At 44.2% G+C, this 22,915-nt stretch overlaps 1 protein-coding gene and 1 long non-coding RNA gene across 6 annotated transcripts in view; one reads left to right on the top strand and one right to left on the bottom strand.

Annotated features, from left to right (window-relative positions):
- Positions 1-22,915, bottom strand: part of LOC121949700 (uncharacterized) — a 48,693-nt gene that overhangs the window by 2,526 nt on the left and 23,252 nt on the right. For all 5 annotated transcript variants that reach the window (XR_015776935.1, XR_015776936.1, XR_015776934.1 and 2 more), the window contains 3 exons: positions 22,526-22,583; positions 19,322-19,395; positions 868-1,047 (listed from right to left, as the gene is read on the bottom strand). This is a non-coding gene — a long non-coding RNA (uncharacterized LOC121949700). The remainder of the gene's footprint in view (positions 1-867; positions 1,048-19,321; positions 19,396-22,525; positions 22,584-22,915) is intronic.
- hyal6 (hyaluronoglucosaminidase 6) lies at positions 1,046-19,286 on the top strand. Its single transcript, XM_042495425.2, has 4 exons — positions 1,046-1,182; positions 14,276-15,244; positions 15,902-15,991; positions 17,302-19,286. Exons 2-4 carry the CDS (start codon positions 14,309-14,311, stop codon positions 17,785-17,787), a joined length of 1,512 nt encoding a protein of 503 aa, XP_042351359.1. The 5' UTR covers positions 1,046-1,182; positions 14,276-14,308; the 3' UTR covers positions 17,788-19,286.

The following is a 22,915-nucleotide window of genomic DNA, read 5'->3' on the forward strand; positions in this document are numbered from 1 at the left end:
GAGTGTAGGAGTTTACTGAATTTTAAGATATTTGTATTTTAGGTATGTTTAGGATTTAATGAGGTTTCTTGAATTTTAAGGATATTTTTACGATTTTAGGATTTTTGTCGGATTTTAGAATGTTCAGGATTTTGTGACATTTCTAAGATTTTAGGACACTTTTAGGATTTGGGATATTTCTAGGATTTTAGGAGTTTTTTTTTTAGATTTTAGGATATTTTTAGGACATTTGTGGGATTTTAGGATATGTCTAGGAATTCTGATTTTTCTGGGATTTTAGGAGGATTCTTGGATTTTATGATGTTTGGGACTTAAGGACATTTCTAGGATTTTAAGACATTTCCAGGGTTTTAAAAGGTTTCTTGAATTTCAAGAAATTTCTAGGATTTTGGAAGTTTCCCAGATTTCAGGACATTCCTATGATTTTAGGACATTTTCATGTTGTTTTATGCATCTTATATGTTCCAAAAGTACAAAAACAATACTCAGGGACAATCACTCTGTTTTATTGTGAATTAGAAAAAGGTTGATTCAGTAGATTTAAATGACCCCCTGACCTTTCCTCTAAGACCACCATGAGTCTCACATTTGTGATTTAGAGTAAAATGTGGACAACTATGAAATATTTCCTCCAGCATTACCTTCTAATCAAAAACCGTTATCAGGCCAGATTTTCAATGTCTCCTATACATTGGTTTATGACCAAACATCTTACGTAAGTTAGTTATAATGTACTGTTTTGGAAGAAAAGCACATGACACATTGTTTTTGCTCTGGACGTCCACCAGACATAGTTTGTTCAATGATTAAGTACGATTATTTCAACCTCCATTTTTAGCTTCCGAAGGATTAATTATTTTTTGTTACCTTTTTAAATCCGCGGGCGATTTTAGTCCCCAGTGGGTCTTTAGACTGAGTTCCAGTTTGTTTACCGTCCAGCTCTTCATCTGCCGTTTGGTCCAGTAAATGAGGGTCCTGTGGGGCACAGACGAGGAGGGGCCAAACCAACAATAGAGGGGCATCTCTGCCCCGAGAGCAGCCAGGGACCTGAGAGACAGGGGACAGAGACGGAGAGACAATTCAGATGGACAACTTCTGTATCTGAGGCTTAAAAAAACAAAAAACGAGGAAATCTTCCAAACGGAGGCCTGGATCCGGAGAACAGCGAGCAGAGACGGGAAGGTACGCTGTCTTTATCACAATACGGCATTTTAAGTTATTATTTTAAGTTTTTCTTCTCATCAAACATGAAATGACACAGTTTATGTCACCTGAGTAAGCTAATGCTAACACTAAAACTCTGGGTTGGTTGAAAAGCGCTTTCTCATTGTCCTTTTCATGTTTCTGGCTGATCTTAAATGACAAACTTGACACAACACAGTAAATTATAGACTACATATCTTATGATGCTAAAAGGCTAAAGCTCATGCGCTTACAAGCAAAAAGCCTGCCACCTCACCAGCAGAGGAAGTAAAGGTGCAGCGTTGTTCATGTTACCTTGCAGATTATAATGCAGTGTCATGAGTGAAACAGTAATTAAAATGTTAATGTTACTCCAAACTCTTATGTAATTAGACATGCTAACTTTTGTAACTTACATAACAGCAACTGAACACAGTTTAAGCATTTTTATTTTACTGTTATAACTCTTAAAGCCCACTGCAAACTATGTCTGCATGCAGAGTAAAGTTACATGTAGAAATAGCTCGTTCTCATTCCAAAGTTATCAAAAACCGCCACTTTTACTGCGCTTATGGTGTAAAATCCTGATGCCGAAAGGCACGCTTTGTGTCCGCATTATATGTCGCTGTATGTCGTCGGCTGAGAATGCAGCTGGGCAAAACCGTTCGTGTCCTTGAGATAACATACATATATATATATATTATATATATCAGGCGGGAGGGGCAATAAATGGGTCCAGCAAACCCCGGACTTTCATGCGTGAGTCTGGTGTTCACTTCCATTCTGAGAGCCATTTAGATCGCAACAGTTCCTGCATGAAACATTAAACGATATTTGAGGAGTCACGATGAGGATGTGTAGATTCTGCAGGGACGGGTAATGGTTCGAAATCCAGCGACCTAAAGCAGGATTGGGAAAACAGTCCCACGCAGGGCGCCAAAGCTCGGCAAACCTGCTGTAGCCAAGCTATGACTGGACAATTACTGTTTGAATGATTTGTGGTCAAGGAACATTAGAAACAATGAAAAAAAACTGAGAACCAAATGTTGATTCAGAAAATCTGTACTCAAACGCTCAGAAAAAAGGTAAAATTATCAGCTTCATTAGTTATTTGTGTAAAATTTATATCGACTTTAAGTACAGAAAAGTTTAGCATGTTCTCACTCACTTTAATACAGTATTTGTCAGTAACATTTGAGATACTGTGTGTTTCAGAGGGATAAAAAAATAGACAGATGGGTGGACAGACGGGAAAGTAAAATGAAAAACGCAGCTTGTCGTTATTGCAGCAGCTAAGTGGTCTGAGCGCTGGTGTTAATAAAACCATAAAGTCACATCTGGAAAGCGCAGCAGAGAGACCGCAGCCTGAAAACCACACGTGAACATAATCAAGACTCCACTGAAACCTGGAAATTGACCAGAAATAATCAGTGTGTGAGAGTGATGGAGTGTGAAGTCCTCAGTAGGTTTCAAATTAACTAGTTTGTCTGACGTGTCGACGATTCTTGAAGCAGACTGAGGTTTCAAGCTGAGCCGCCACTGAACATTTTATCTGTTTGCTGGTGACAAACTTCTGCAGTTAGTATTTTACAGCTGTGAAAAGAAAGTGCTGGGCAGAACAAACATCCTGATGATCCTCCAGAAATGGAGGATATATTTCAAGCTTGCATGACAGTGGCGCTATAAGAAAGGTCATGGGGTCATTTAACCCTTTGAAATCTAAGCAAACTGGCTTGATTTCTTTTAAAAACAAGGAAAAAGGGCAATGAGCAACTTATGAAGAAATGAGACAAAAACTGGCAAAAAATTATAAATGTTAGAATAAAAAACACAACCTAAGATAAAGGTAATAAAAAGGTATAGATAAACAAACAAACAAACAAATAGATAGATAAATAAAATAAAATAAATAACAAATAAATAGATGACATGAAAAGGGGTGGAGTAAAATAACAGTAAGTCTATTAAATGATTAAAAAATAAATACATTTATGATAATTATAAATGTAGATTTTTGGACATAAAAGAAATTAACCCCTTAAAACTTGAGCACATTGTTTTTTGTTTTTTTTTATTCAAAAACATGGAGAGAAGGCAAGAAGCAACTTAAAAAACAAGGCCAAAAAATTATCTCAAAAGAAAAAAAGTTACCAGAAAACTACCTGAAACTAAGCAACAAAAACTGAAAAACAAACAAAAACCGAAAAACAAACACGAAAAATTACCCCTAAAAGATGTATTTATTATATTTTTTCTTTAAATAATGTTAAAAATAGAATTATTCCAATTACATATACCATTTTCTGGACATTTTTTTCCTTTTTGAAAACATATTTTTCTAATAATCCTCCCCTCTTTTTAAAGCTATTTTAAGGTTATTATTTAGTCACATTTTGCTTATTTCTTAAAATTTGTGGTGCATTTCTTAAAAAATTGCTGATTGCCCTTTTCAACCCAGTGTTTTCAAAACGAATCAAACCAATTTGGTTTTAAAGGGTTAACTGGTGGAGCATCAAACCAGTTTGCGTTTTACTCTGTTTGGGTTCAGATCCACTGCAGTTTGGATCCGGTCTGATTATCTATTAAGGGTCTGTTGTGGATCAGGTCAATGAAGTACTCTAGCCTTTAGTATAATATGTTAAATCAGGCCTTAATGCATAACCATCACTCTTACACACACACACACACACGCACGCACGCACGCACACACACACACACACACACACACAAAATGTCATGATTCCTGCATTCTCCTCCTCCCCTTCACTGCCAGTACTTTTCCATTCACCTCACTCTGACCTGCTCTTTCTGCTGGCCACGCCCACTGCTGCAGTCTGCTCTCCCCCACAGCTGCAGCTCATCATCAATCAGTCCAGTACTTAAGACTCTCGCACACGTTCATTCACTGCCAGATTGTTCCTCTGCCATGCATGACTTTCCAGCGTTCTTTTGCCAGATTTCCTGTTGCCGACTCAGTTTGTTCCCGACCAACCCTCCGTGCCTGCCACCCGGTGTACCTACCTGCCTTCTGTCCCTGACCACGTGCTTAAGCTCGGGCGTTCCGCATCTCTGACGGCTTCACTGGCAAAGACCTCCCGCTCGACCACGACGATCCTTCAGCCTGCTCCTCGGCGGTACCGTTGCATCCTCGGACTGTTTCTCGGCTCTGGATCCCCTGCCTGTTCCGACCACGACCCAGCCGTTTTCCCGGACGCGTTTCCACACGTGTTAGCCGGTTCCTCGGCTACTGAGGTTTCCTACTCTCCAGCCACAGTGAGTTCCAGCTTCGTGTCTTCATCTCGTGGGATTACCAGAGACATTAACTGGGTAATTCACCCGAAGAACGGACAGAACATTTGTGAGCTGATCTTTAATTGTGTTGGCGATAATAAAGCTTATTACCAACTGACTTTGAGTGTTGGCGTACTGCTTCTGGGTTCATACACACCCCGTTTCAGTACAATCTGGCCAACAATGGACCCAGCAGACTCTAACGCTCTACAGTCACGTCTAGCCCGTGTTGAGGGAATGCTCCAGCAACACGAGGGTTCAGCTTTCCTCCAACGCGGCTGAGGCTCGGCATTCTGCCTCGGCGTTGGAGCGAGCTTTAACCCTGCTGGCGAACCAGGTACAACAGATGGCCACCACGTTGACCCAGCACGCCATTCCTGGTTCGATCCCTGTTCAGACGGCTCCCGACCCGGCGCCACCTCCCAGCGCACGCACGAACCCGGGTCGGGACACCGAAACGCTTCACGCTGGAGATCCAGAGGGCTGCAATCCGTTTTTGACAAACTGCTCCATCCTGTTTGCTCTGCAGCCACACCGTTAAGCCACGGAGGGCCAAAGTGGCTTCGCCATTAACCATCTCACTGGCCGAGCACGACTATGGGGAACAGCAGAATGGGACAGAGGTACACCCGCCTGTGTTTCGTTTCAAGCCTTCGCGGATGAACTACGGAAGGTTTTTGGTCCAGTGTCTTTGGGCCCTGACGCCACCGAGGCTTACTGAACCAGCGTCAGGGAAGTCGGATGATCGCCCGACTAAGCTATTGACTTCAGGACTCAGGCTCGACAGAGCAACTGGGAATTGACCGCCCAGTCGCGCCTTCCTCAATGGGCTAGCACCATACATAAAGGATGAACTGGTCTCCTTTGAGCTTCCTCATTCTCTCGATGGTCTCATTGAAGTGACCTCGAGACTGGACAGGCGGATTCAGGCGAGGAGAAAGGAGCAGCGTCTGGAGGAGGTTCCCACCGGTTTTCTGGTCACCAGCGGGTTCCACCACTACCTGTAACGCTTCCAGCGGACCCAGTCTGGGAGGAATGACGTGCAGGTGAGCCGAACCAGATTATCTGCTGAGGAGCGTGAGAGACGACGTCGGGGGAGACTCTGCTCAGCAGTAGAGAGGGGCATCCTGCTGAGCCGTTCCCAGAACTCTGCCTCCAGTCTCCGCCCCTTGTTCCACGTGCAGCTCCTGTTGGGTGATAAGTTTCACACCCTCGCCACGTTCATTGACTCTGGTGCTGATGTGAATCTCATCGACGAGGAACTGGCTCGACAGCTGGGATTAACCCTGGTCTCCCTACCGCGTTCCGTTCCAGCTAACGCTCTGGATGGTCACCTCCTGGGAACCGTGACCCATCAGACTACTCCTGTCTCCATGCTCCTGTCTGGTGAACACCGTGAGACCATTCAATTCCATGTCCTGAGGTCCCCAGAATTGCCTCTGATCCTCGGATACCCCTGGCTCCGTCGTCACAATCCCCACATAGACTGGTCTACCGGCTCGATTGTGGCATGGGGTTCTTCCTGTCCACAGACCTGTCTTGATTGTAAGAGGCTTCGAGGATCACCAGCTCCTGCACCACACGGATCTCTCAAGGGTGCCCACAGAGTACCACGATTACGGGGAGGTGTTTAACAAGCCCAGGGCCACCTCTACCGCCTCCACTCTTATGACTGTGCCATCGATCTCCTTCCCGGGCGGCTCCTAAGGGTCGGCTCTACTCACTCTCCGCACCAGAGAGAGAGGCTATGGACATCTACATCAGAGACTCTCTGGCTAGCGGAATCATCCGGCCGTCCTCATCTCCTGCCGGAGCCGGGTTCTTCTTTGTGGGGAAGAAGGACGGTTCTTTACGGCCCTGCATAGACTATAGGGGGTTGAATGAGATCACGGTGAGGAATCGTTACCCCCTTCCTCTCATAACGACGGCTTTTGAACTTTTACAAGGGGCGACGATCTTCACCAAGCTTGATCTTCGGAACGCTTACCACCTGGTCCGCATTCGTGAGGGCGAGTGGAAACTGACCTTCAATACACCCACAGGACACTATGAGTATTTGGTGATGCCGTTCGGGCTCACCAATGCTCCGGCCGTTTTTCAGTCCCTGATCAACGACGTGCTCAGAGAACACCTTAATAAGTTTGTGTTCGTATATTTGGACGATATTCTGATTTTCTCCCGGACCAAACAAGAACACGTTCACCATGTACAGACTGTGTTGCAGCTGCTTCTCCAGAACTCCCTGTTTGTTAAGGCGGAGAAATGTGACTTTCATGCTTCCTCTGTGTCTTTCCTGGGCTACATCATTGGTCACAATAGCATGGAAATGGATCCTGCTAAGGTCTCCGCCGTCACCTCATGGCCGGCACCCGATTCCCGTAAGCAGCTGCAACGATTCCTCGGGTTGCCAATTTCTATAGGAGATTCATCCGAGAAATTTTGCGGTGGCAGCCCCCTCACGGTAGCTTACCTCTTCCAAGGTTGAGTTCCTTTGGTCTTCTGAAGCTGATGGCGCCTTGAACACCTCAAGAGTCGCTTCAGCTCTGCTCCCATTCTCCTCATCCCGATCCTGATGGGCAGTTCGTGGTGGAGGTCGGACGCTCGGATGTGGGGGTGGGAGATCCTCTCCCAACGCCGTCAAGATGGCAAGCTGCATCCCTCGCCTTTCTTCTCCCGGCGATTATAGCCAGCTGAATGCAACTATGACATTGGCAACCGCGAGCTTCTGGCGGTTAAGTTGGCGTTGGAGGAGTGGCGACACTGGCTAGAGGGTTCCAGAGTCCCTTTCCTCGTATGGACTGACCACAAGAACCTAGAGTATATCCGGACAGCCAAGAGACTCAATTCCCGTCAAGCCCGTTGGGCCCTTTTCTTCGCTCGTTTCTCCTTCACTCTCTCGTACCGGCCGGGGTCCCGGAATGTCAAACCCGACGCCCTTTCTCGCCAGTTCCTGGAGGAGGAGGGAGAATCTCCCCTTTCTGACAATATTCTTCCTGCCTCTCGACTCCTGGCATCTCTCACATGGGAGATCGAGGACCGCATCCTGTCGGCGTTGGAACAGCAACCGGTCCCAAGCGCCTGTCCTCAGAACCGCCTGTTTGTTCCCGAGGTTCAGGTCTGAGGTGTTGCAGTGGGCCCATTCGTCTCGTCTCACCTGCCATCCTGGCATCACTCGTACCAGGAGGTCTTGCAGCAGCAGTTCTGGTGGCCCAACCTGGTTAACGACACTAAAGACTTTGTGAACTCCTGTCCGGTCTGCAACCAATGTAAGACCCCTCGCCGAGCTCCTGCTGGTCATTTGCACCCTCTTCCTGTTCCTCATCGCCCATGGTCCCACATCGCTCTGGACTTTGTCACCGGTCTGCCACTGTCGGGAGGCAACACCACGATCCTGACAGTGGTAGATCGGTTCAGCAAGATGGCACATTTTGTGCCTTTACCCAAACTCCCTTCAGCCAAAGAGACAAGCGGGATTGCTACTGCAGCATGTCATCAGACTGCACGGCATCCCTTCAGATGTGGTCTCCGATCGGGGGCCCCAGTTCACCTCAGCATTCTGGAGGGAGTTCTGCCGTCTTCTGGGGGCGTCCACCAGCCTGTCCTCCGGGTATCACCCCAATCCAATGGACAGACTGAAAGGATGAATCAGGAGATGGAATGACGGCACTCCGCTGTATGGTAACAAACCAATCCTGCCTCCCTGGTCATCGCAGCTCTTGTGGGTGGAGTTCGCCCACAACACCCTTCAGAGTTCCGCCACTGGGCTCTCCCCCTTCCAGTGTGCCTCTGGTTACCAGCCTCCTCTGTTTCCTGCCCAGAGAGAGGCGGCCTACCTCGGTGGAGGACTTCGTCACCGCTGCCCCGCCAGACCTGGACCCGGGCCAGGGCCACGCTGTTGCGGGCCGTGGGCCGCTACACCTCGGCGGCTAATCGGCGCCGTTCCCAGGCACCTCCCTACCGGGTGGGCCAACAGGTTTGGCTGGCTACCAGGGATCTTCCGCTGAGGGTGGACTCCCGAAAACTGGCTCCCAAGTTCATCGGTCCATTCCTGTTGAGAAGGTCGTCAACCCGTGGCAGTCCGTTTGAAGCTTCCTCGTGCCATGAGAATCCATCCCACATTCCCGTCTCCAAGATCAAGCCGGTCCAGGAGAGTCCCTTGCAGCCAGCCTCTCAGCCGCCTCCTCCGCCTCGGATCATGTTGGTCCCCGGCTTATACGGTCCGTCGGCTCCGCCGGTCCAGCGCCCGCGGCAGAGGCCTCCAGTACCTTGTCGATTGGGAAGTACGGTCCGGAAGGCGATCCTGGGTCCAGCTCGGCAGGTTCTGGACCGCCAGCTCATCATGGATTTCCATCGGCTCCATCCGGACCAGCCGTCCCGTGCAGTTCCTGGCCGTGGGTCTTCCGTTCCTGCCCGTTCTCCGTCTCCTGCTCCTGGACCTTCTGGGTTGGGGTCCTGCTCCAGGGGTTCCTTGCCGCCGCCGGTGGGGATCCTCCTTCTGATAATGCCACGGCAGCAGCGACTTCACGGCGTCGGCAGAGATGGTTCTGCGGGTCCGAGGAGTTCTGACCCTCCTTCCGGCCCCCTCCGCCCACCAGCTTCTGTGACTTTGGGTTTGGGGCGTCGTGGGCGTCCCTTGGGGGTTCTGTCATGATTCTGCATTCTCCTCCTCCCTTCACTGCCAGTACTTTTCCATTCACCTCACTCTGACCTGCTCTTTCTGCTGGCGCCACTGCTGCAGTCTGCTCTCCCCACAGCTGCAGCTCATCATCAATCAGTCCAGTACTTAAGACTCTCGCACACGTTCATTCACTGCCAGATTGTTCCTCTGCCATGCATGACTTTCCAGCGTTCTTTTGCCAGATTTCCTGTTGCCGACTCAGTTTGTTCCCGACCAACCCTCCGTGCCTGCCACCCGGTGTCCCTACCTGCCTTCTGTCCCTGACCACGTGCCCGGGCGTTCCGCATCTCTGGCGGCTTCACTGGCAAGAACCTCCCGCTTTCGACCACAGCGATCCTTCAGCCTGCTCCTCGGCGGTACCGTTGCATCCCCGGACTGTTTCCTCACGGATCCCCTGCCTGTTCCCGACCACTCCGACCCAGCGTTTTCCCCCGGACGCGTTTCCACACGTGTTGTCGGTTCCTCGAACTTCTGGGGTTTCCTACTCTCCAGCCACAGTGAGTTCCAGCTTCGTGTCTTCATCGTGGGATTACCAGAGACATTAACTGGGTAATTCACCCGAAGAACAGACAGAACATTTGTGAGCTGATCTTTAGTGTGTTGGCGATAATAAAGCTTATTACCAACTGACTTTGAGTGTTGGCGTACTGCTTCTGGGTTCATACACACCCCGTTTCACAAAATCTACTGTTCGTACATTTTAGGAGCTGAATCAGCAGTCTGACTCAGACTTTCTGTGGTTTTAAAGGCCCCCAACAGACACACACACACACACACACACACGCACACACACACACACACACACACACACACACACACACACACACACACACACACACAGCTGCTGACAGTCACTCTGTCACTGGTTGTTAGACATTAACGCTGGATCATTAAAATCTAATTCAAAACTGGCTTCATATTTTCCAGTGTACGCTGTACGAACTGGTCCTGAATCAAACACTCACGCTCAGACTCATCTAAACGAGCGTGAGACCCCCAAATACATCTGCACACCCCGCTGCCAAAACACCACAGATACAATCCAGCAAACACAAGCTGGCAAGCTTTTTCCCCCACTTTACTACTGAATGAAAATTATGAAAAGACAAAATGCCAAAAGAAACGCTGTATGGGAATCAGCCAAATCTGCAAACTCATGCTTTATTTGCTCTGGCAGACCCGCTTTGCTCCTACGCTTTGGACTGATTTCCAGCGGCCTGAGACCTGCCGGGCCAATACAACCATGTAAATAATACGAGCTGTAAAGAGGAGCGGGATAACAACCAAGACAGCTGCAGCTAATGTAAGACTTTCTGCTGAAGCCACAGTGTCAGTGCTGACAGAACTAGAAGGTATATCTTCACTAGAAGAAGGACAATCAAGACTACTTGAAACAGTTTTTGACAAGAAAGATGTGTTTGCTGAATATCTGAAGAATTTGGCAGAATTTTAATAACCAGCTCGCCGCTGCAGGCTGCAGTCTGTTTACTTTATTCTGTAAAACACCCAAGTCCCACTCTAATGTGCTCTGTAGTGTTGTAGTTCAGGCCATACTAACCGAGACCAAGACTTGACCGAGACCAGAGTGTGCCCAGACCGAGACAAGACCAAGACCAAAGCAGGGTGAAACCGAGACAAGACCGAGACTATAAAAGAGGAAAAGTGTTCCTCTTCTTTCTATGAAGAGTGGCAGTCTGTATCGGTGACAAGAAAAGCAAACTACAAATGATTCACATGGATACCTGGAAGAAGGAAGTTTTACATCCAGTCACAGTACTAATGTTAACAAATAAATCCATTATGGTTTCGATTGGTCTCAATTAAAAAGTGTGAATTCTGCTTCGTCTGAGATGTGCTCGATTCTGTGATGAGACCGGGACGCTTTAAAAGTGGTCTTGAGACCAAGACCAATCTAGAGTACTACAACACTAGTGCTCTGATCGATTGTCACCGGACAGACCTGCAAAAAAGGTAGAAAAGATGTTGAAAAAGGTGCTGAAACTACACAAGGTAACAGCAAAAAACAGAAAAAAGGTATGCACTTCAGCTCCTCTTGCAGGTTTTTACTCACGAGTGACATTTCAAGTGACACGTTCTTCTTCAGACTTGACAAACAATATAAAGCCGCCGTCTTAAATAGGCCCAAGGCCTCGGTCACATGACCGCATCACCTGATGTGCATAAAAAACCAAACACCTCAAATAGAATTTACATAGTAAATAAAGTCATATAATTAAAAAAAAACACAAAGAGATTCTATATAATATCATAGAAATGTAGAAAAATAGAAAAGTACCTCTCAGCATAACTGACAAACATCAGGCGATCAACCATCATTCATTCAATAATGCTGAATATGAACAGAGGCCGGGGCAGACCTGGTGACTGGACACTCAGCATTATGTCCAGTTCACGTTCTCACTAGAAACTCTTTTACCTTTTGTATCCAACCAGAGCACAGCTGGACAGCATCAGGTGAGAACACGCTCAGACAGAACTGGTGGCGACGCTGATTTGCTCTGGTTTCAAAGGGTTAACATCCTGATGTGATGTCAAATCTTTCAGTCTTCACCTTTGACTTTTTGTCAAAGTGTTTTTTAACAGAATCAGAGCAGCCTAGTTGTGTCTGAAGAGCTTAATGTCCATCCAGCTCCAGAGGTGAAGGGAGACGAAGACGGGGACGGTCCCGGCTGGACGGCACTGGGCGCGTTCTGGTTGGATGCAGAACATTTACTGATCAGCTCCGAACACAAAGTAGAGCTGAAGCTGAGAGGATTGTCTAGTTTTGGAGGTATTTGGTTATAAACTAATAGGCAAATTACAGATTTTGACCTGTTGATGGTGCCAGTTAAAAAAACTTTAGGGGTCATCAAAGTTACAACAATTAATCCTCTAAAGACCATGAATGTCTGAGTTGAATTTTATGGTTCTCCATCAAGTAATTATAGTTTTAGTCTGGACCAAAGCCGTGGACCAAACAACTGACTTTGCCCTCTCTAGAGGCATACCAGTAGCGTGGTTAAAAATCACGAGGGTTGGCTCACACTGTCACTTCACTCCCATCCTCATCTGGATCAAATTAGTCGAGTTCAGCTGGCGTTTTGTCGTGTCTGTCTGAGACAAAACATCAAACTGAGTCTCCTGTGTCAGTTTTGGACTCCGACTCTGCGTTTGGGGGGTCTTTTTTTGTGGTCTGGAGTTGCCGTGTTTCCAGGCCTTTTGGTGGTTTGGAGGACAGCCTGAGTGGCCTCACCGCACTCTGTTTGTCTTGGATCCGAATCACCAGAATAACCATCCAGCTGGGAGGATTATGAAACTGGTGCAAGTCTTAAGAAATGCTTACTCGAAAGCTGAGCCGGACATGAGGAAACTTTCTGATAAATTACAGCCTTCTGAAAGTGTTTTGAAGGAAACATTTTTGACAATTTGTGACTATAACTCTCCGTCTCCCGCCATCTTCTCCTCCAGCTGTCCACTCACTGATCCACATCCAAGATCACTGCGTTCATAAAGTTTTCATGCCATTAAATTCAGCAGAGAACATCAACCCCGGCCCAGCGCCTCCTCACATGAATGAAATGTTGAAATGATCGAAGAAGCCTCAGCCCACCCGCGGTTTTCCTGCATCGCCGCTCTGGTTACAATCCCCCAAAGAGAATGATGGGAGATTTTCCGTGGCGTCCTTGGAGGCAACCTCAGTGACCATGTTTCCCAAGAGTGGGGTCACGATGTGTTTTCCCCCGACTTTGGAAAAAATGAAATATCAATTACTTGCATATGAGGGGGCGCCAAGAGCAATTAGATGGGGCTCTTACAAAAAGAGCTGGAGGCAACAGTTTCAGGGAAGAAAATAAAAGGCAAAGCCACAAAGAGACGAAAGATCTCTCTAAGTATTTACTGAATGTGTAACAGAGTATAAAATGTGTTTTAAGGCACTGTAGTTGTGGTTCCTAAATTAGAGTACAGTTCATTGAGAAATAAGTACTTAATTCAGCAACTATTCAGAGATCCTGTTTTCAGATGCATTCTTTAAAAAGTTATATCTAAACAATTTCCACATAAACCTCATCTTGACATTTTAACATTTTGGCTGTATTTCTGTCTCTCTCTGTGAAGGAAGATGACCTCCACATTCAGAATTTCTTTCCCACCACCACAAAAGCTGAGAAATGCTCATTCCTGCAATAAAATCTTAATACCTTCAGCAGATGGGTCCACCAATGCAGCATTTTATTATTAATTCATTTATTTTTGTTTTGATTCAGTAAGTTCTGCAGTCATGCACACAGTAGGACCATCTCATAAGGCAGGTTTCCATTAACCTTCAAACTGCGCAAATTGAAATTGGGAACATGCCTAAAATATGCCTAATGGAAACACGTCAATTTTGAAAACAATTTCATTGCAAAAATGTTTTTACACTTGCCTAAAGTGGTATTTCAGGTGATTTGAAAAAAGCCATAATTCAAAAAAGTGCAAGGGAAACACTTTTCACAATTCCTCTGTGAAATCATGGACTATCACCTCAAAAAAATCCCTCATACGTAGCCAATCCCACACATGAGGGGCTCGCCTTTCCATTATCGCTCACATAACACGCCTACGTCGTCATTGGTTGGAAATAATGACGGCTAGTGTGGTGGCTGCAATAGAAATGAAGCTGCTAATGTTTTGAGCATCCATTACCATGGTTACTGGGATGTTATCACCAGAGGAGAAGTCGCAGAACATCACTGTTTGAAACACAGTCATCTCGCAACTGTGTTTTCGAAAATATCGCTTAAGTTTTGTGCAAATTTGTGATGGAAACCCGCCTATTGTGAAGAAACCATCTCTGAGCTGCAGTTAGAGTTTAAATTTGGGATTGGGAAGGCTTATCCTGATCACTCTCTTGTCCACTTTGTTTCTGCTGCTTTGGGATTTGAACCTGCATCCTTTTCATCACAGTCCCTCTGAGAACAGGGGAGCTTTGTGTTTTGTTTTGTTGTGGAATTTGGAGCATTCACTTCAGTGATCATCACTCATGTGTCCTTCAGAGGCCTCACTGATTATCTCTGCTCACTGAAGCTTAAAATGCATTTATTTTCTCTCCAAACATGTCATTTCTGTCCTCTGCTTGTGCAGGATTACTAATTGCTCAATGAGGAATCAGGGGCCATGGCGCTGATGGGGCTCCGTCTCCTGGCACTGGCCCTGTGGGTCAGCACAGGAGTAAAGCTACAAGTTCGGAGCGACCAGATGAAGCCGGCCCGTGCACCTCTCATCCCTCACCGGCCTTTTGTTGTAGTGTGGAACGCTCCCACAGAGTCCTGCCGCCTCCGATTCAAGGTAGACCTGGACCTCAGTGTTTTCGACATTGTGGCAAACCTCAACGAAACCCTGAGTGGACCAAACGTCACCATATTCTACCACAGCCATTTGGGATACTACCCATACTACTCCAGCTCCGGGGTTCCTATCAACGGTGGACTGCCGCAGAACCAGAGCATCTCCAAACATCTGAGCAAGGCCCGGGCGGACATCGACAAGCTCATCCCCCACAAGGATTTCCGAGGCCTGGGTGTCATCGATTGGGAAAACTGGAGGCCCCAGTGGGTCCGAAACTGGGGCACCAAGGACATCTACCGCAACAAATCAAAGGAACAGATCCGGAAACTTCACCCGAACTGGCCAGAGAGCAAGGTGGAGAAAGAAGCAAAGGAAGGTTTCGAGAGGGCTGGGCAGGCCTTCATGAACTTGACCTTGGCCCTGGCTGAAGGACGTAGACCGGATGGGCTGTGGGGGTTTTACCTGTTCCCAGACTGCTACAACTATGGGTATAAGCAGCACCCGCAACGGTACACCGGGGAATGCCCAAATGTTGAGCATGTACGCAACGACCATCTCATGTGGCTTTGGAAGGAGAGCACGGCCCTCTACCCGTCAATCTACCTGGACTACGAACTCAAGTCATCCTCAAACACGGTCAAGTTCGTCCATTATCGAGTCAAGGAGGCCATGAGGATAGCGTCTATCGCCCGTACAGACTTCACTTTGCCCGTGTTTGTCTACTCCAGACCTTTCTACGCATACACCTTTGTGGTTCTTTCAGAGGTAAGTTTGCAGTTTTTGATTGATCAGTTTGCCAAATTAACCACCTAAACAGCAGAAAATGCTCACAAACCTGAACAACTGAACCTAATCTATCAGTACAAATAGTTGCTTGACTGGCTGTTTGTGTCAAAACTGAAAATCATGGATGTTAGTACAATGTCAGAAAGACGATGGACTCTTGGACTGGACAGACAATAAATTTTGGTCAAATCATTTTTTTTTTAATTTGTAATTTTTTAAATTATGTTACAGAAAAAAAGATTTAATTTTAACTTTTTTTTGCTTATTTTTTGGTAATTTTCTTGTAACTTTTTCCAAATTTCTTGATATTTTTGGGCCATATGTTGTTAAGTTGCCCTGCCTTCTCCCCATGTTTTTTTTTTTTTTTTTTTTGAAAGAAATCAAACTAGGTGTGCTCAGGTTTCAAAGGGTTAGCATGGGGATCTTTGGGGCTTGACTCACTCTTGGAGTCAGCCTCTGGATGCCATTGGAGGAACTGCAGGTTTTGGCACTTCCATATTGGCTTCATTTTCAGCCCCAGAGGTTGCTGCTCGGATGAAGCATTTGGACTGTTTTCATAAAAAGAAATAAAGATAGATTGTCACAGTCGATTCAGGTGTTTACGAAGCTAAAAATGCTTCTGTCATTCTGTTTCAGAGTGACCTGGTTCACACTATCGGGGAGAGCGCCGCCTTGGGAGCGTCAGGCGTCGTCCTCTGGGGCTCATCAGAGTACGCTCGATCACAGGTAAGTACGAAAAGTGCAACCAAAAAATACTGTTCAAACCTGAAAACAACTTCTCCAAGTGGTGCAAACTTGGTGATTATTTGACAGTAAAATAAGTTGTTTTGTTAAATTCAACTCCAAAAGCTTTAAATTAACTTCAAATCAGATCAAAGCAACAGCCTCAAACTGAAAGCTTCTTTTATGTTATAGCATTACCGCTACATTATAGCATACATCCCATAAAGCACGCCACAAAGCATCAGGGAACAATAAATGTCAACGACATGAATTGCACGCAGTCGCTGTGCATAAAACCTGGCTTCATTATTTCTGCCCGTGGAAAAAAAAATTGAACAGACGTCTTTATTCTCTCATTCAGAGCTGAATGTTTCCAAAAATAGGGATTTTTTTCTTCTGACCAAACTCTGACAGCCAAAAACCGGCAGACAAAGCTTCTGATTTGTGTGTGAAAGTGGTCAGGATTTCTGTTGGTGTCTGTGGATTGTTCTACATCCTGTTTACAGCAGACTCGGTGGTGAATCGAGGAGAAGAATTTGTCACATAATCATCACACAAGAGAACATTTTAAACATAAAACGGTGGAAATTAGGTTATTCTCACGAGTTTAACATTTCCATCAGACTCTTGAAACCTTTTCGAATCACTGTGGAGTCCTTAAACTGTCAGCAATCCCATTTACCCCCCTTATTAAACCATTTGAAACCTTAGCAAACTGGTGTGATTTCTTCCAAAACATGAGAAGGCAGAGAGACGACAACTTAACAAGACATGGCCCCAAGAAATTAGTAAAAAGATTACAAGAAAAATACATGAAAATAAGCAAAACAACAAAAAATAAATTAATTTTAACAATATATATATATATATATATATATATATATATATATATATGATTTTTCTGTAACAAAATTTTAAATATAGAATTATAATGATTATAAACATTTTTTCTTGTTCTTGGTCATTTTCCCTTTATCTGATAGTTTTCTAATAATTCTCCCCTTTCTTTTTAAAACTAATTGTTGTTGTTGTTAATTGTTAGTGTATTTTCTTTGTGACCTTTTACTAATTTCTTGTAATTTTTGGGACATTTCTTGCTAAGTTGGTCATGCCTTTCCCCCATGTTTCAGAAAGAAATAAAACAAATCTGTGCAGGTTTCAAAGGGTTAAACAGCTTGTGAAAGGCGTCTGAATGCAGCACAAAAAAACTGATGTAGAACCGGGTTTTAAAGGGTTAGAGTGAATTATTTTTTCATCTTTTTTAGTAATATCTTTTTACAGATTAGTGACTTTGTGCCTCCTGTCTCCTGCAGAGAAACTGCCTGACAGTTAAGAAGTACATCGACGGTCCGCTTGGACATTACGTCATCAACGTCACCTCCGCCGCCAAGCTGTGCAGCAAAGCGCTTTGCAAGAAGAACGGCAGATGCGTCCGCAAGAGCTTAGACTCGGGCGCCTACCTACACCTGAACCCACGCTTTTTTCATATTCACCGCAACCCGGCGCCCAGGGGCCCCCGCTTCCACGTCAGCGGCCACCTCAACAACCACGACATCCTGGACATGAAGCACAAGTTCACCTGCCAGTGCTACCAGGGCTGGACGGGTGTCTACTGCGAGATGCCCCAGGCCCCGCCCCCCCCTCCCCCTCCCCCGCCGCAGCCCGCCATCCCGCTGCCTCACCCCCGAGAGAACAGCCTGCTGGGAGATATCCTGCTCGTCTTGTCCCTCCATTTCTCCTGTCTGTGTATCATCATGTTCCTGGGACTTTGTCTCATTATAAAGTGTCTGATTCTGTAATTTTAGATTGTTCGATAAGATTAGACGAATTAGGGCCCAACTCCTTTTTTTTGTAAAGATTTCTCAATGTTGAGTTTTCATCAGGTTACTTTCTATGCTGTGATATGACACAAGAAGCTGTTATAACTTGCACAATGCACATGCTGGAAAAGTCATCTGAGGACATCTGTCTACATGTCCGTACTGAGTCAAAGCACCACCGACTGACGACAGGAAATCAGCCTTACATGACAAAGATCATCCGATTCCTATGAAAATTACACGGTGACATGCAGCATCATTATGAGAGTTGTGCTCTCTGGTGCCACATAGCAGGCACAGAAAGTAGTTAAAAATTTGCAACACATCATATTCGGCGTCTCTCAATCCGCACAATAAATACATCTAAGGTTTACATGGCAGCAGTTCTTGCATGAAACATTAAACTTTTGGTGTAGTTTGGCTTTTTGCTCACCGGGTTCCTCAGTGCGTAATCTTTTGAAAACACAACACCTTCTGTCACCATGTAAACCCCCCACGCACGAATCCTGTGAGAAAGGTGACGTCACGGCCGCATTTGCATGTGCATGGTGTGATGGCTTCTGTCCTGCGTCATTACAGTTACACCACCAGCTCCGGGCCTGGCATGCATACTACAGCATTTTCAGTTATTTTTGTGGATCCGTGTACAAGAAGATTGTTTCCACAATGTTATCATATGAATGCTGATTTTTACATCTTGTCGAGTCAGAAGATCAAGGAAACTCACAGCTGCATCCTCAACATGTGCAAAGGTGCGAGGGCTCTTTCATTGCTGCATGCAGCCGTAAGGCTCTTTTCTACTGTGCAAAGAATCCCATAACATTTGGCTTTTTAATGCAATGGAAAAGTGCATTCACATCCAGGTCAAATGACTCTGCAGTAGTCACGGGTATGATGGGTATTGATGGGATCACAACACCAGGGTAATCTTAGCCCCTAAACCAACAAGATGCAATGATGCACCATCACTAATTACCCTCCATCTCCTCCTAAGCAGCGTGAAAACATCAATCCAAGTTAGCCTGCTAAAAGTTTGAAAGAAAGACTGAATAAGTACGAAATGTATGAAGAGAAGTGACCTCTGTTAAGTTATCACAGACCTTCGTTCATGCTGCTTTCGACTATTTACGTGTTTAGGCGTACTCCTCTGCCGTGTACACAGCTCTGCTCTACTGCTAGGGGAAGGCAGTCTATAGCCTAATTGTACCGGGTTTACGCATGTTTAAAAAAACATGCATGCACATGCTAATTTGGGTGAAAAAGAGGTACTAATTATACATGTGCTAACTTGAGGTAACTTGAATAATTGACTCAAAAACTCTTACAACAAACCAGTTTGCAGATCTGTTGGTCAGGACCAACTGCTGCAAAAAAGTTTCAGAATTCCTAAAAGTTTGCAATGCTGTCTTAAATAATTTCCCCGAACTGAAAAGAAAGCATTTTGAAATAAAATGGAAGAACATTTGTGAACCTGCAAATTGTGTCTGTGTTGCAAACAGAACTAAGCACTTACTTTTGTTCCCACTTTTTGATCATTTATCTTCAAGTCGATTCATCTGCTGAAAACCTTCAGAGGAAAGCTTTTTCCTAGAGAGAGAGAGAAGAAAGGAAAGTGAGTTTTCTTCACCAGAGGGACAAAATAAACATTACAAAAACCTTAGAAAACAATCAATAAATCAGCAAAATCTTCTTGAAGACAGTCCAGCCAGTCTACAGCCACAGCCTTTTGTTGACTTTGGGATAATGACTGTAATGAGGCTGCTGAGTGAATGTGTAGTTGGGTGGCGATGGAGTAGTCAGTGAAATGAGTCACAGCGAGCCCCGGCGGGACGGGTCACATGACCAAACAGTTAACAATAGTCTGTCCCACGGGAAAGGGAGGGGACAGCCGAGAGTCAAACTACTGTTGTGGGTGACGAGAGGAGGGAGGAGAAGTTTTCTGTTGCAACTTGATGAATTATGACGAGCTGTCAAAACAGAGTAAAGTGAGGATTACACAAAGTGTTGAAGTCAGCTGCTTAGAAACGAGCAGCTTTCAGCACTAATCTGCTGCTGCTGGAGGATCACAGCGCTGCAAGTTATTCATGTTTTTATGTTTGTTTATATATTTATCTGTGGTTATAACTCAGCCCAGTGGGTGGTGGGCAGAAGATTTATAATGCCTGACATCATTTTTACGGGATGGATTCCTGCAATTTAACAGCTTCAAATGAATAAATCAGCAATTTTTCTTTCTTACTGAGAGTGAGTGTGAAGCACAGAGCTGTGGTCAGGATGCCTAGTTAACCCTTTAAAACCTGAGCAGATCGGCTTAGTTTCTTTCAAAAACACGAGAAACTTCACAAGAAATTACCCAAAAATTGGCAAAAAAATAAAGTTATAATAAAATACCTAAAAAACAGGAAAAAAGGAAAATAAAACAACAAACAAGGAACTGGCCTCAAAAGGTGTTGAAAATATATATTCTGTAATATTCTTTAAAATATTATGACTATATAATACGAATAATCCTGACATTTTCCCCATAAAAAAAAAATCGAATCTCTTTTTATTTTAACCCTTTAAAACCTGGGCAAATTGACTCGGTTCTTTCAAACTTAAAAGAAACTTAACAAGAAATAACCCGAAAATTGGCAAAAAAGTAAAGGTATAATAAATGACCTGAAAATATATTTTTAAAAAAAGGAAAGTAAAATGCAAAAACAAACAAGGAAATGAGCTAAAAAGGTGGTAAAAAAGTATATTCTGTAACATATTTTGAACATACGTTACTTTAATAATCTAGTAATTTTTCCGTATTTTAAAAAAATGTTCTAATCTCTTTTTCCTCTTTCTCTTTTTGTAACCTGATATTGTTAGCCTAGCCAAAAACATGTGAGGGAGATAATGAGAAACATAGCAGAAATTTTCTGCTAATTATTTTTAATTAATTGCATTAAACAAATAAAAATTAAACTTCACTAATTATTATTGTGGATCCAGATTTTCAAGATTTTAAAATGACAGAAAAAGACGTTCTCAGACCTTTTTTTAAGTTAACGGGGCTGAACCATGTGAGGAAGACGCCCAAAAAAGTGACTCGACATGGCCTTTAGAAAGTCATGTTACAATATATACAGTGGCTCTTTTTTAAGTATTGCAACATAATTTAGGATGTGTTGTGAGTGCAAACAGCAAAAAATGGGTTTGTTACTTAGATGCATCACCACAGAGGGTTAACATCGAGAACTGAGAGTGGATCATTGCACATACAGTGTATTATATCAAGGCAGCTTTCCGCAGAAACTATGCATTATTTCGTCTCTTTAAACACTTTCTTTATCCAACATGGAAAAAATGTTTCTTTTCTGTCTTTACTTTTCTTTGCTCTAAATCACCTTCTGATGAACTTTTACCGGGAACATAAAACACAGTGACTCAGAATATTTTATAGTGGATTTTTTTTCATAAAAAAGGACAGTTTGTCCAGCAAAAACACAATTAAGTAACTTTTAGTGGTTTTTCAGCTCTTCAAAGGATGGACGCTCTGACCAGACTGAACCACCAAACACTCCACCCAGACTGGAAACTGTCAGGTCCACTAAGGACGAACATTCGTTCACTCCGGCTCTGCTGTTTTTAAAAATAATGACAAATAATCACACCCAGACCTCACTCCTCCCTCCCAAACATCTCACGTTTTCAGATTTTGTTTCTTCCAGGGAGTCACTGGTTCCAGTTCATTTCTTTCAAAATCAACAGATACAAAAAAAAAACCAAAAAACAAAAAACCCTTTGAAACCTCTGATTGATTTCTTTCAAAATCATGGGAAGAATGAGCAACAAAATTAGTAAAAAGTAAGAAATTAGTAAAAAGTACCAAACAAAATTATGCAATTTTTTAAAAATGAAAAACAGAATTAAAAAAAATCCCATATTAAAAAAAAAAAAGAAAAATAATTAAAAAAAACCAAACAATTGAAACACTCGGAAAAAACTATTAAAAATTAAAATAATTCTGTAACATCATTTTAAATATGTGAATATTTACATATATTATTATTATTGTATTATTTACAAATATAGTTCTCCCAAACTTTTTTCCCTAGACCTTTTTCCTCTGGCTTTTTAAACACTATTTAATAAATCTACAAATTTCTTGCACTTTCTTTTTTCCCTTTGTTTTGAAAGAAATCACATCAATCTGCTCAGGTTTATGAAGGCGAGAAAAAAATCAACTAAAATCGTAAATCGAGTTTGGTGTGGTTTTTTTTGAACGCTATGTTTGTCTCTCGTTTGCACAGTGGCCATGAAAGCAGCGCAGTCCTTTGGTGGAGATGTGCCTTCGAGTGCCTCGAGGGTTTTGGGGGAGTTTGTACTTATCCGAGGTGCAATGACAGAGCGAAGAACAAACTGTGAAACCCTTTGAAGCTAATTTATGACAACTTAAATATTACTGACTCGACTTGAAATGCGTCCTGTGATGAAATATTCAACAAGCTTATAATCAAACCTTTCTGTGGCGTTAGAGGATCATAAGGATCCATCCTCTGTGGACAATGAATGTGTGAACCCGATTTCACGGCCGTCAAACCTCCTCAGGAGGAAATACGACTTTTGGCGGCGCTGGAGCCGACTCAGCTGAGCGACTCTGACAGCGTGACTCTTTCGGCGTTATTATCGTGTCATGATGAGCGACAGCCGAGGAAATGAACGGCCTCAGCATCCGCACACTCACAGTCCTCTCCGTCTCCTGTCAGCGTCTTTTTCTTTTCCTTTTTCTTCTAAACACGAACCTGAGAACGTGAGAACAGAGAAAATGATGCCGTCGGTGAAAGTGAGATCAGAAAACAGAAAGACTTTTTCAAAGACAGTTTGTTTCCTTCAGCCGTTTTTACACGACCACATTTAAAGAGCTCAAACTCTGTATTTCATATCCTGTTTGAAAAATAAACTCCTGGGGTTCATCATTCAATATGTCCTAAACATACAGAAACTGAACACCTGTAATTTCACAGCCCTCAGACACCAGTTAGCTCCTGTACTTTAGCTAATAACCGTAATCAGCTTTATTTCAGTGTCAGCAGTCACTCTGCAGCTCGTCTGCAGCCAGGAGGCAAAGACTCAA

The sequence above is a fragment of the Plectropomus leopardus genome, chromosome 7 (genome assembly GCF_026936395.1).
Source record: "Plectropomus leopardus strain MGB_pleo_1.0 chromosome 7, ASM2693639v1, whole genome shotgun sequence".
In the NCBI taxonomy this organism is placed as follows: Eukaryota; Metazoa; Chordata; class Actinopteri; order Perciformes; family Serranidae; genus Plectropomus; species Plectropomus leopardus.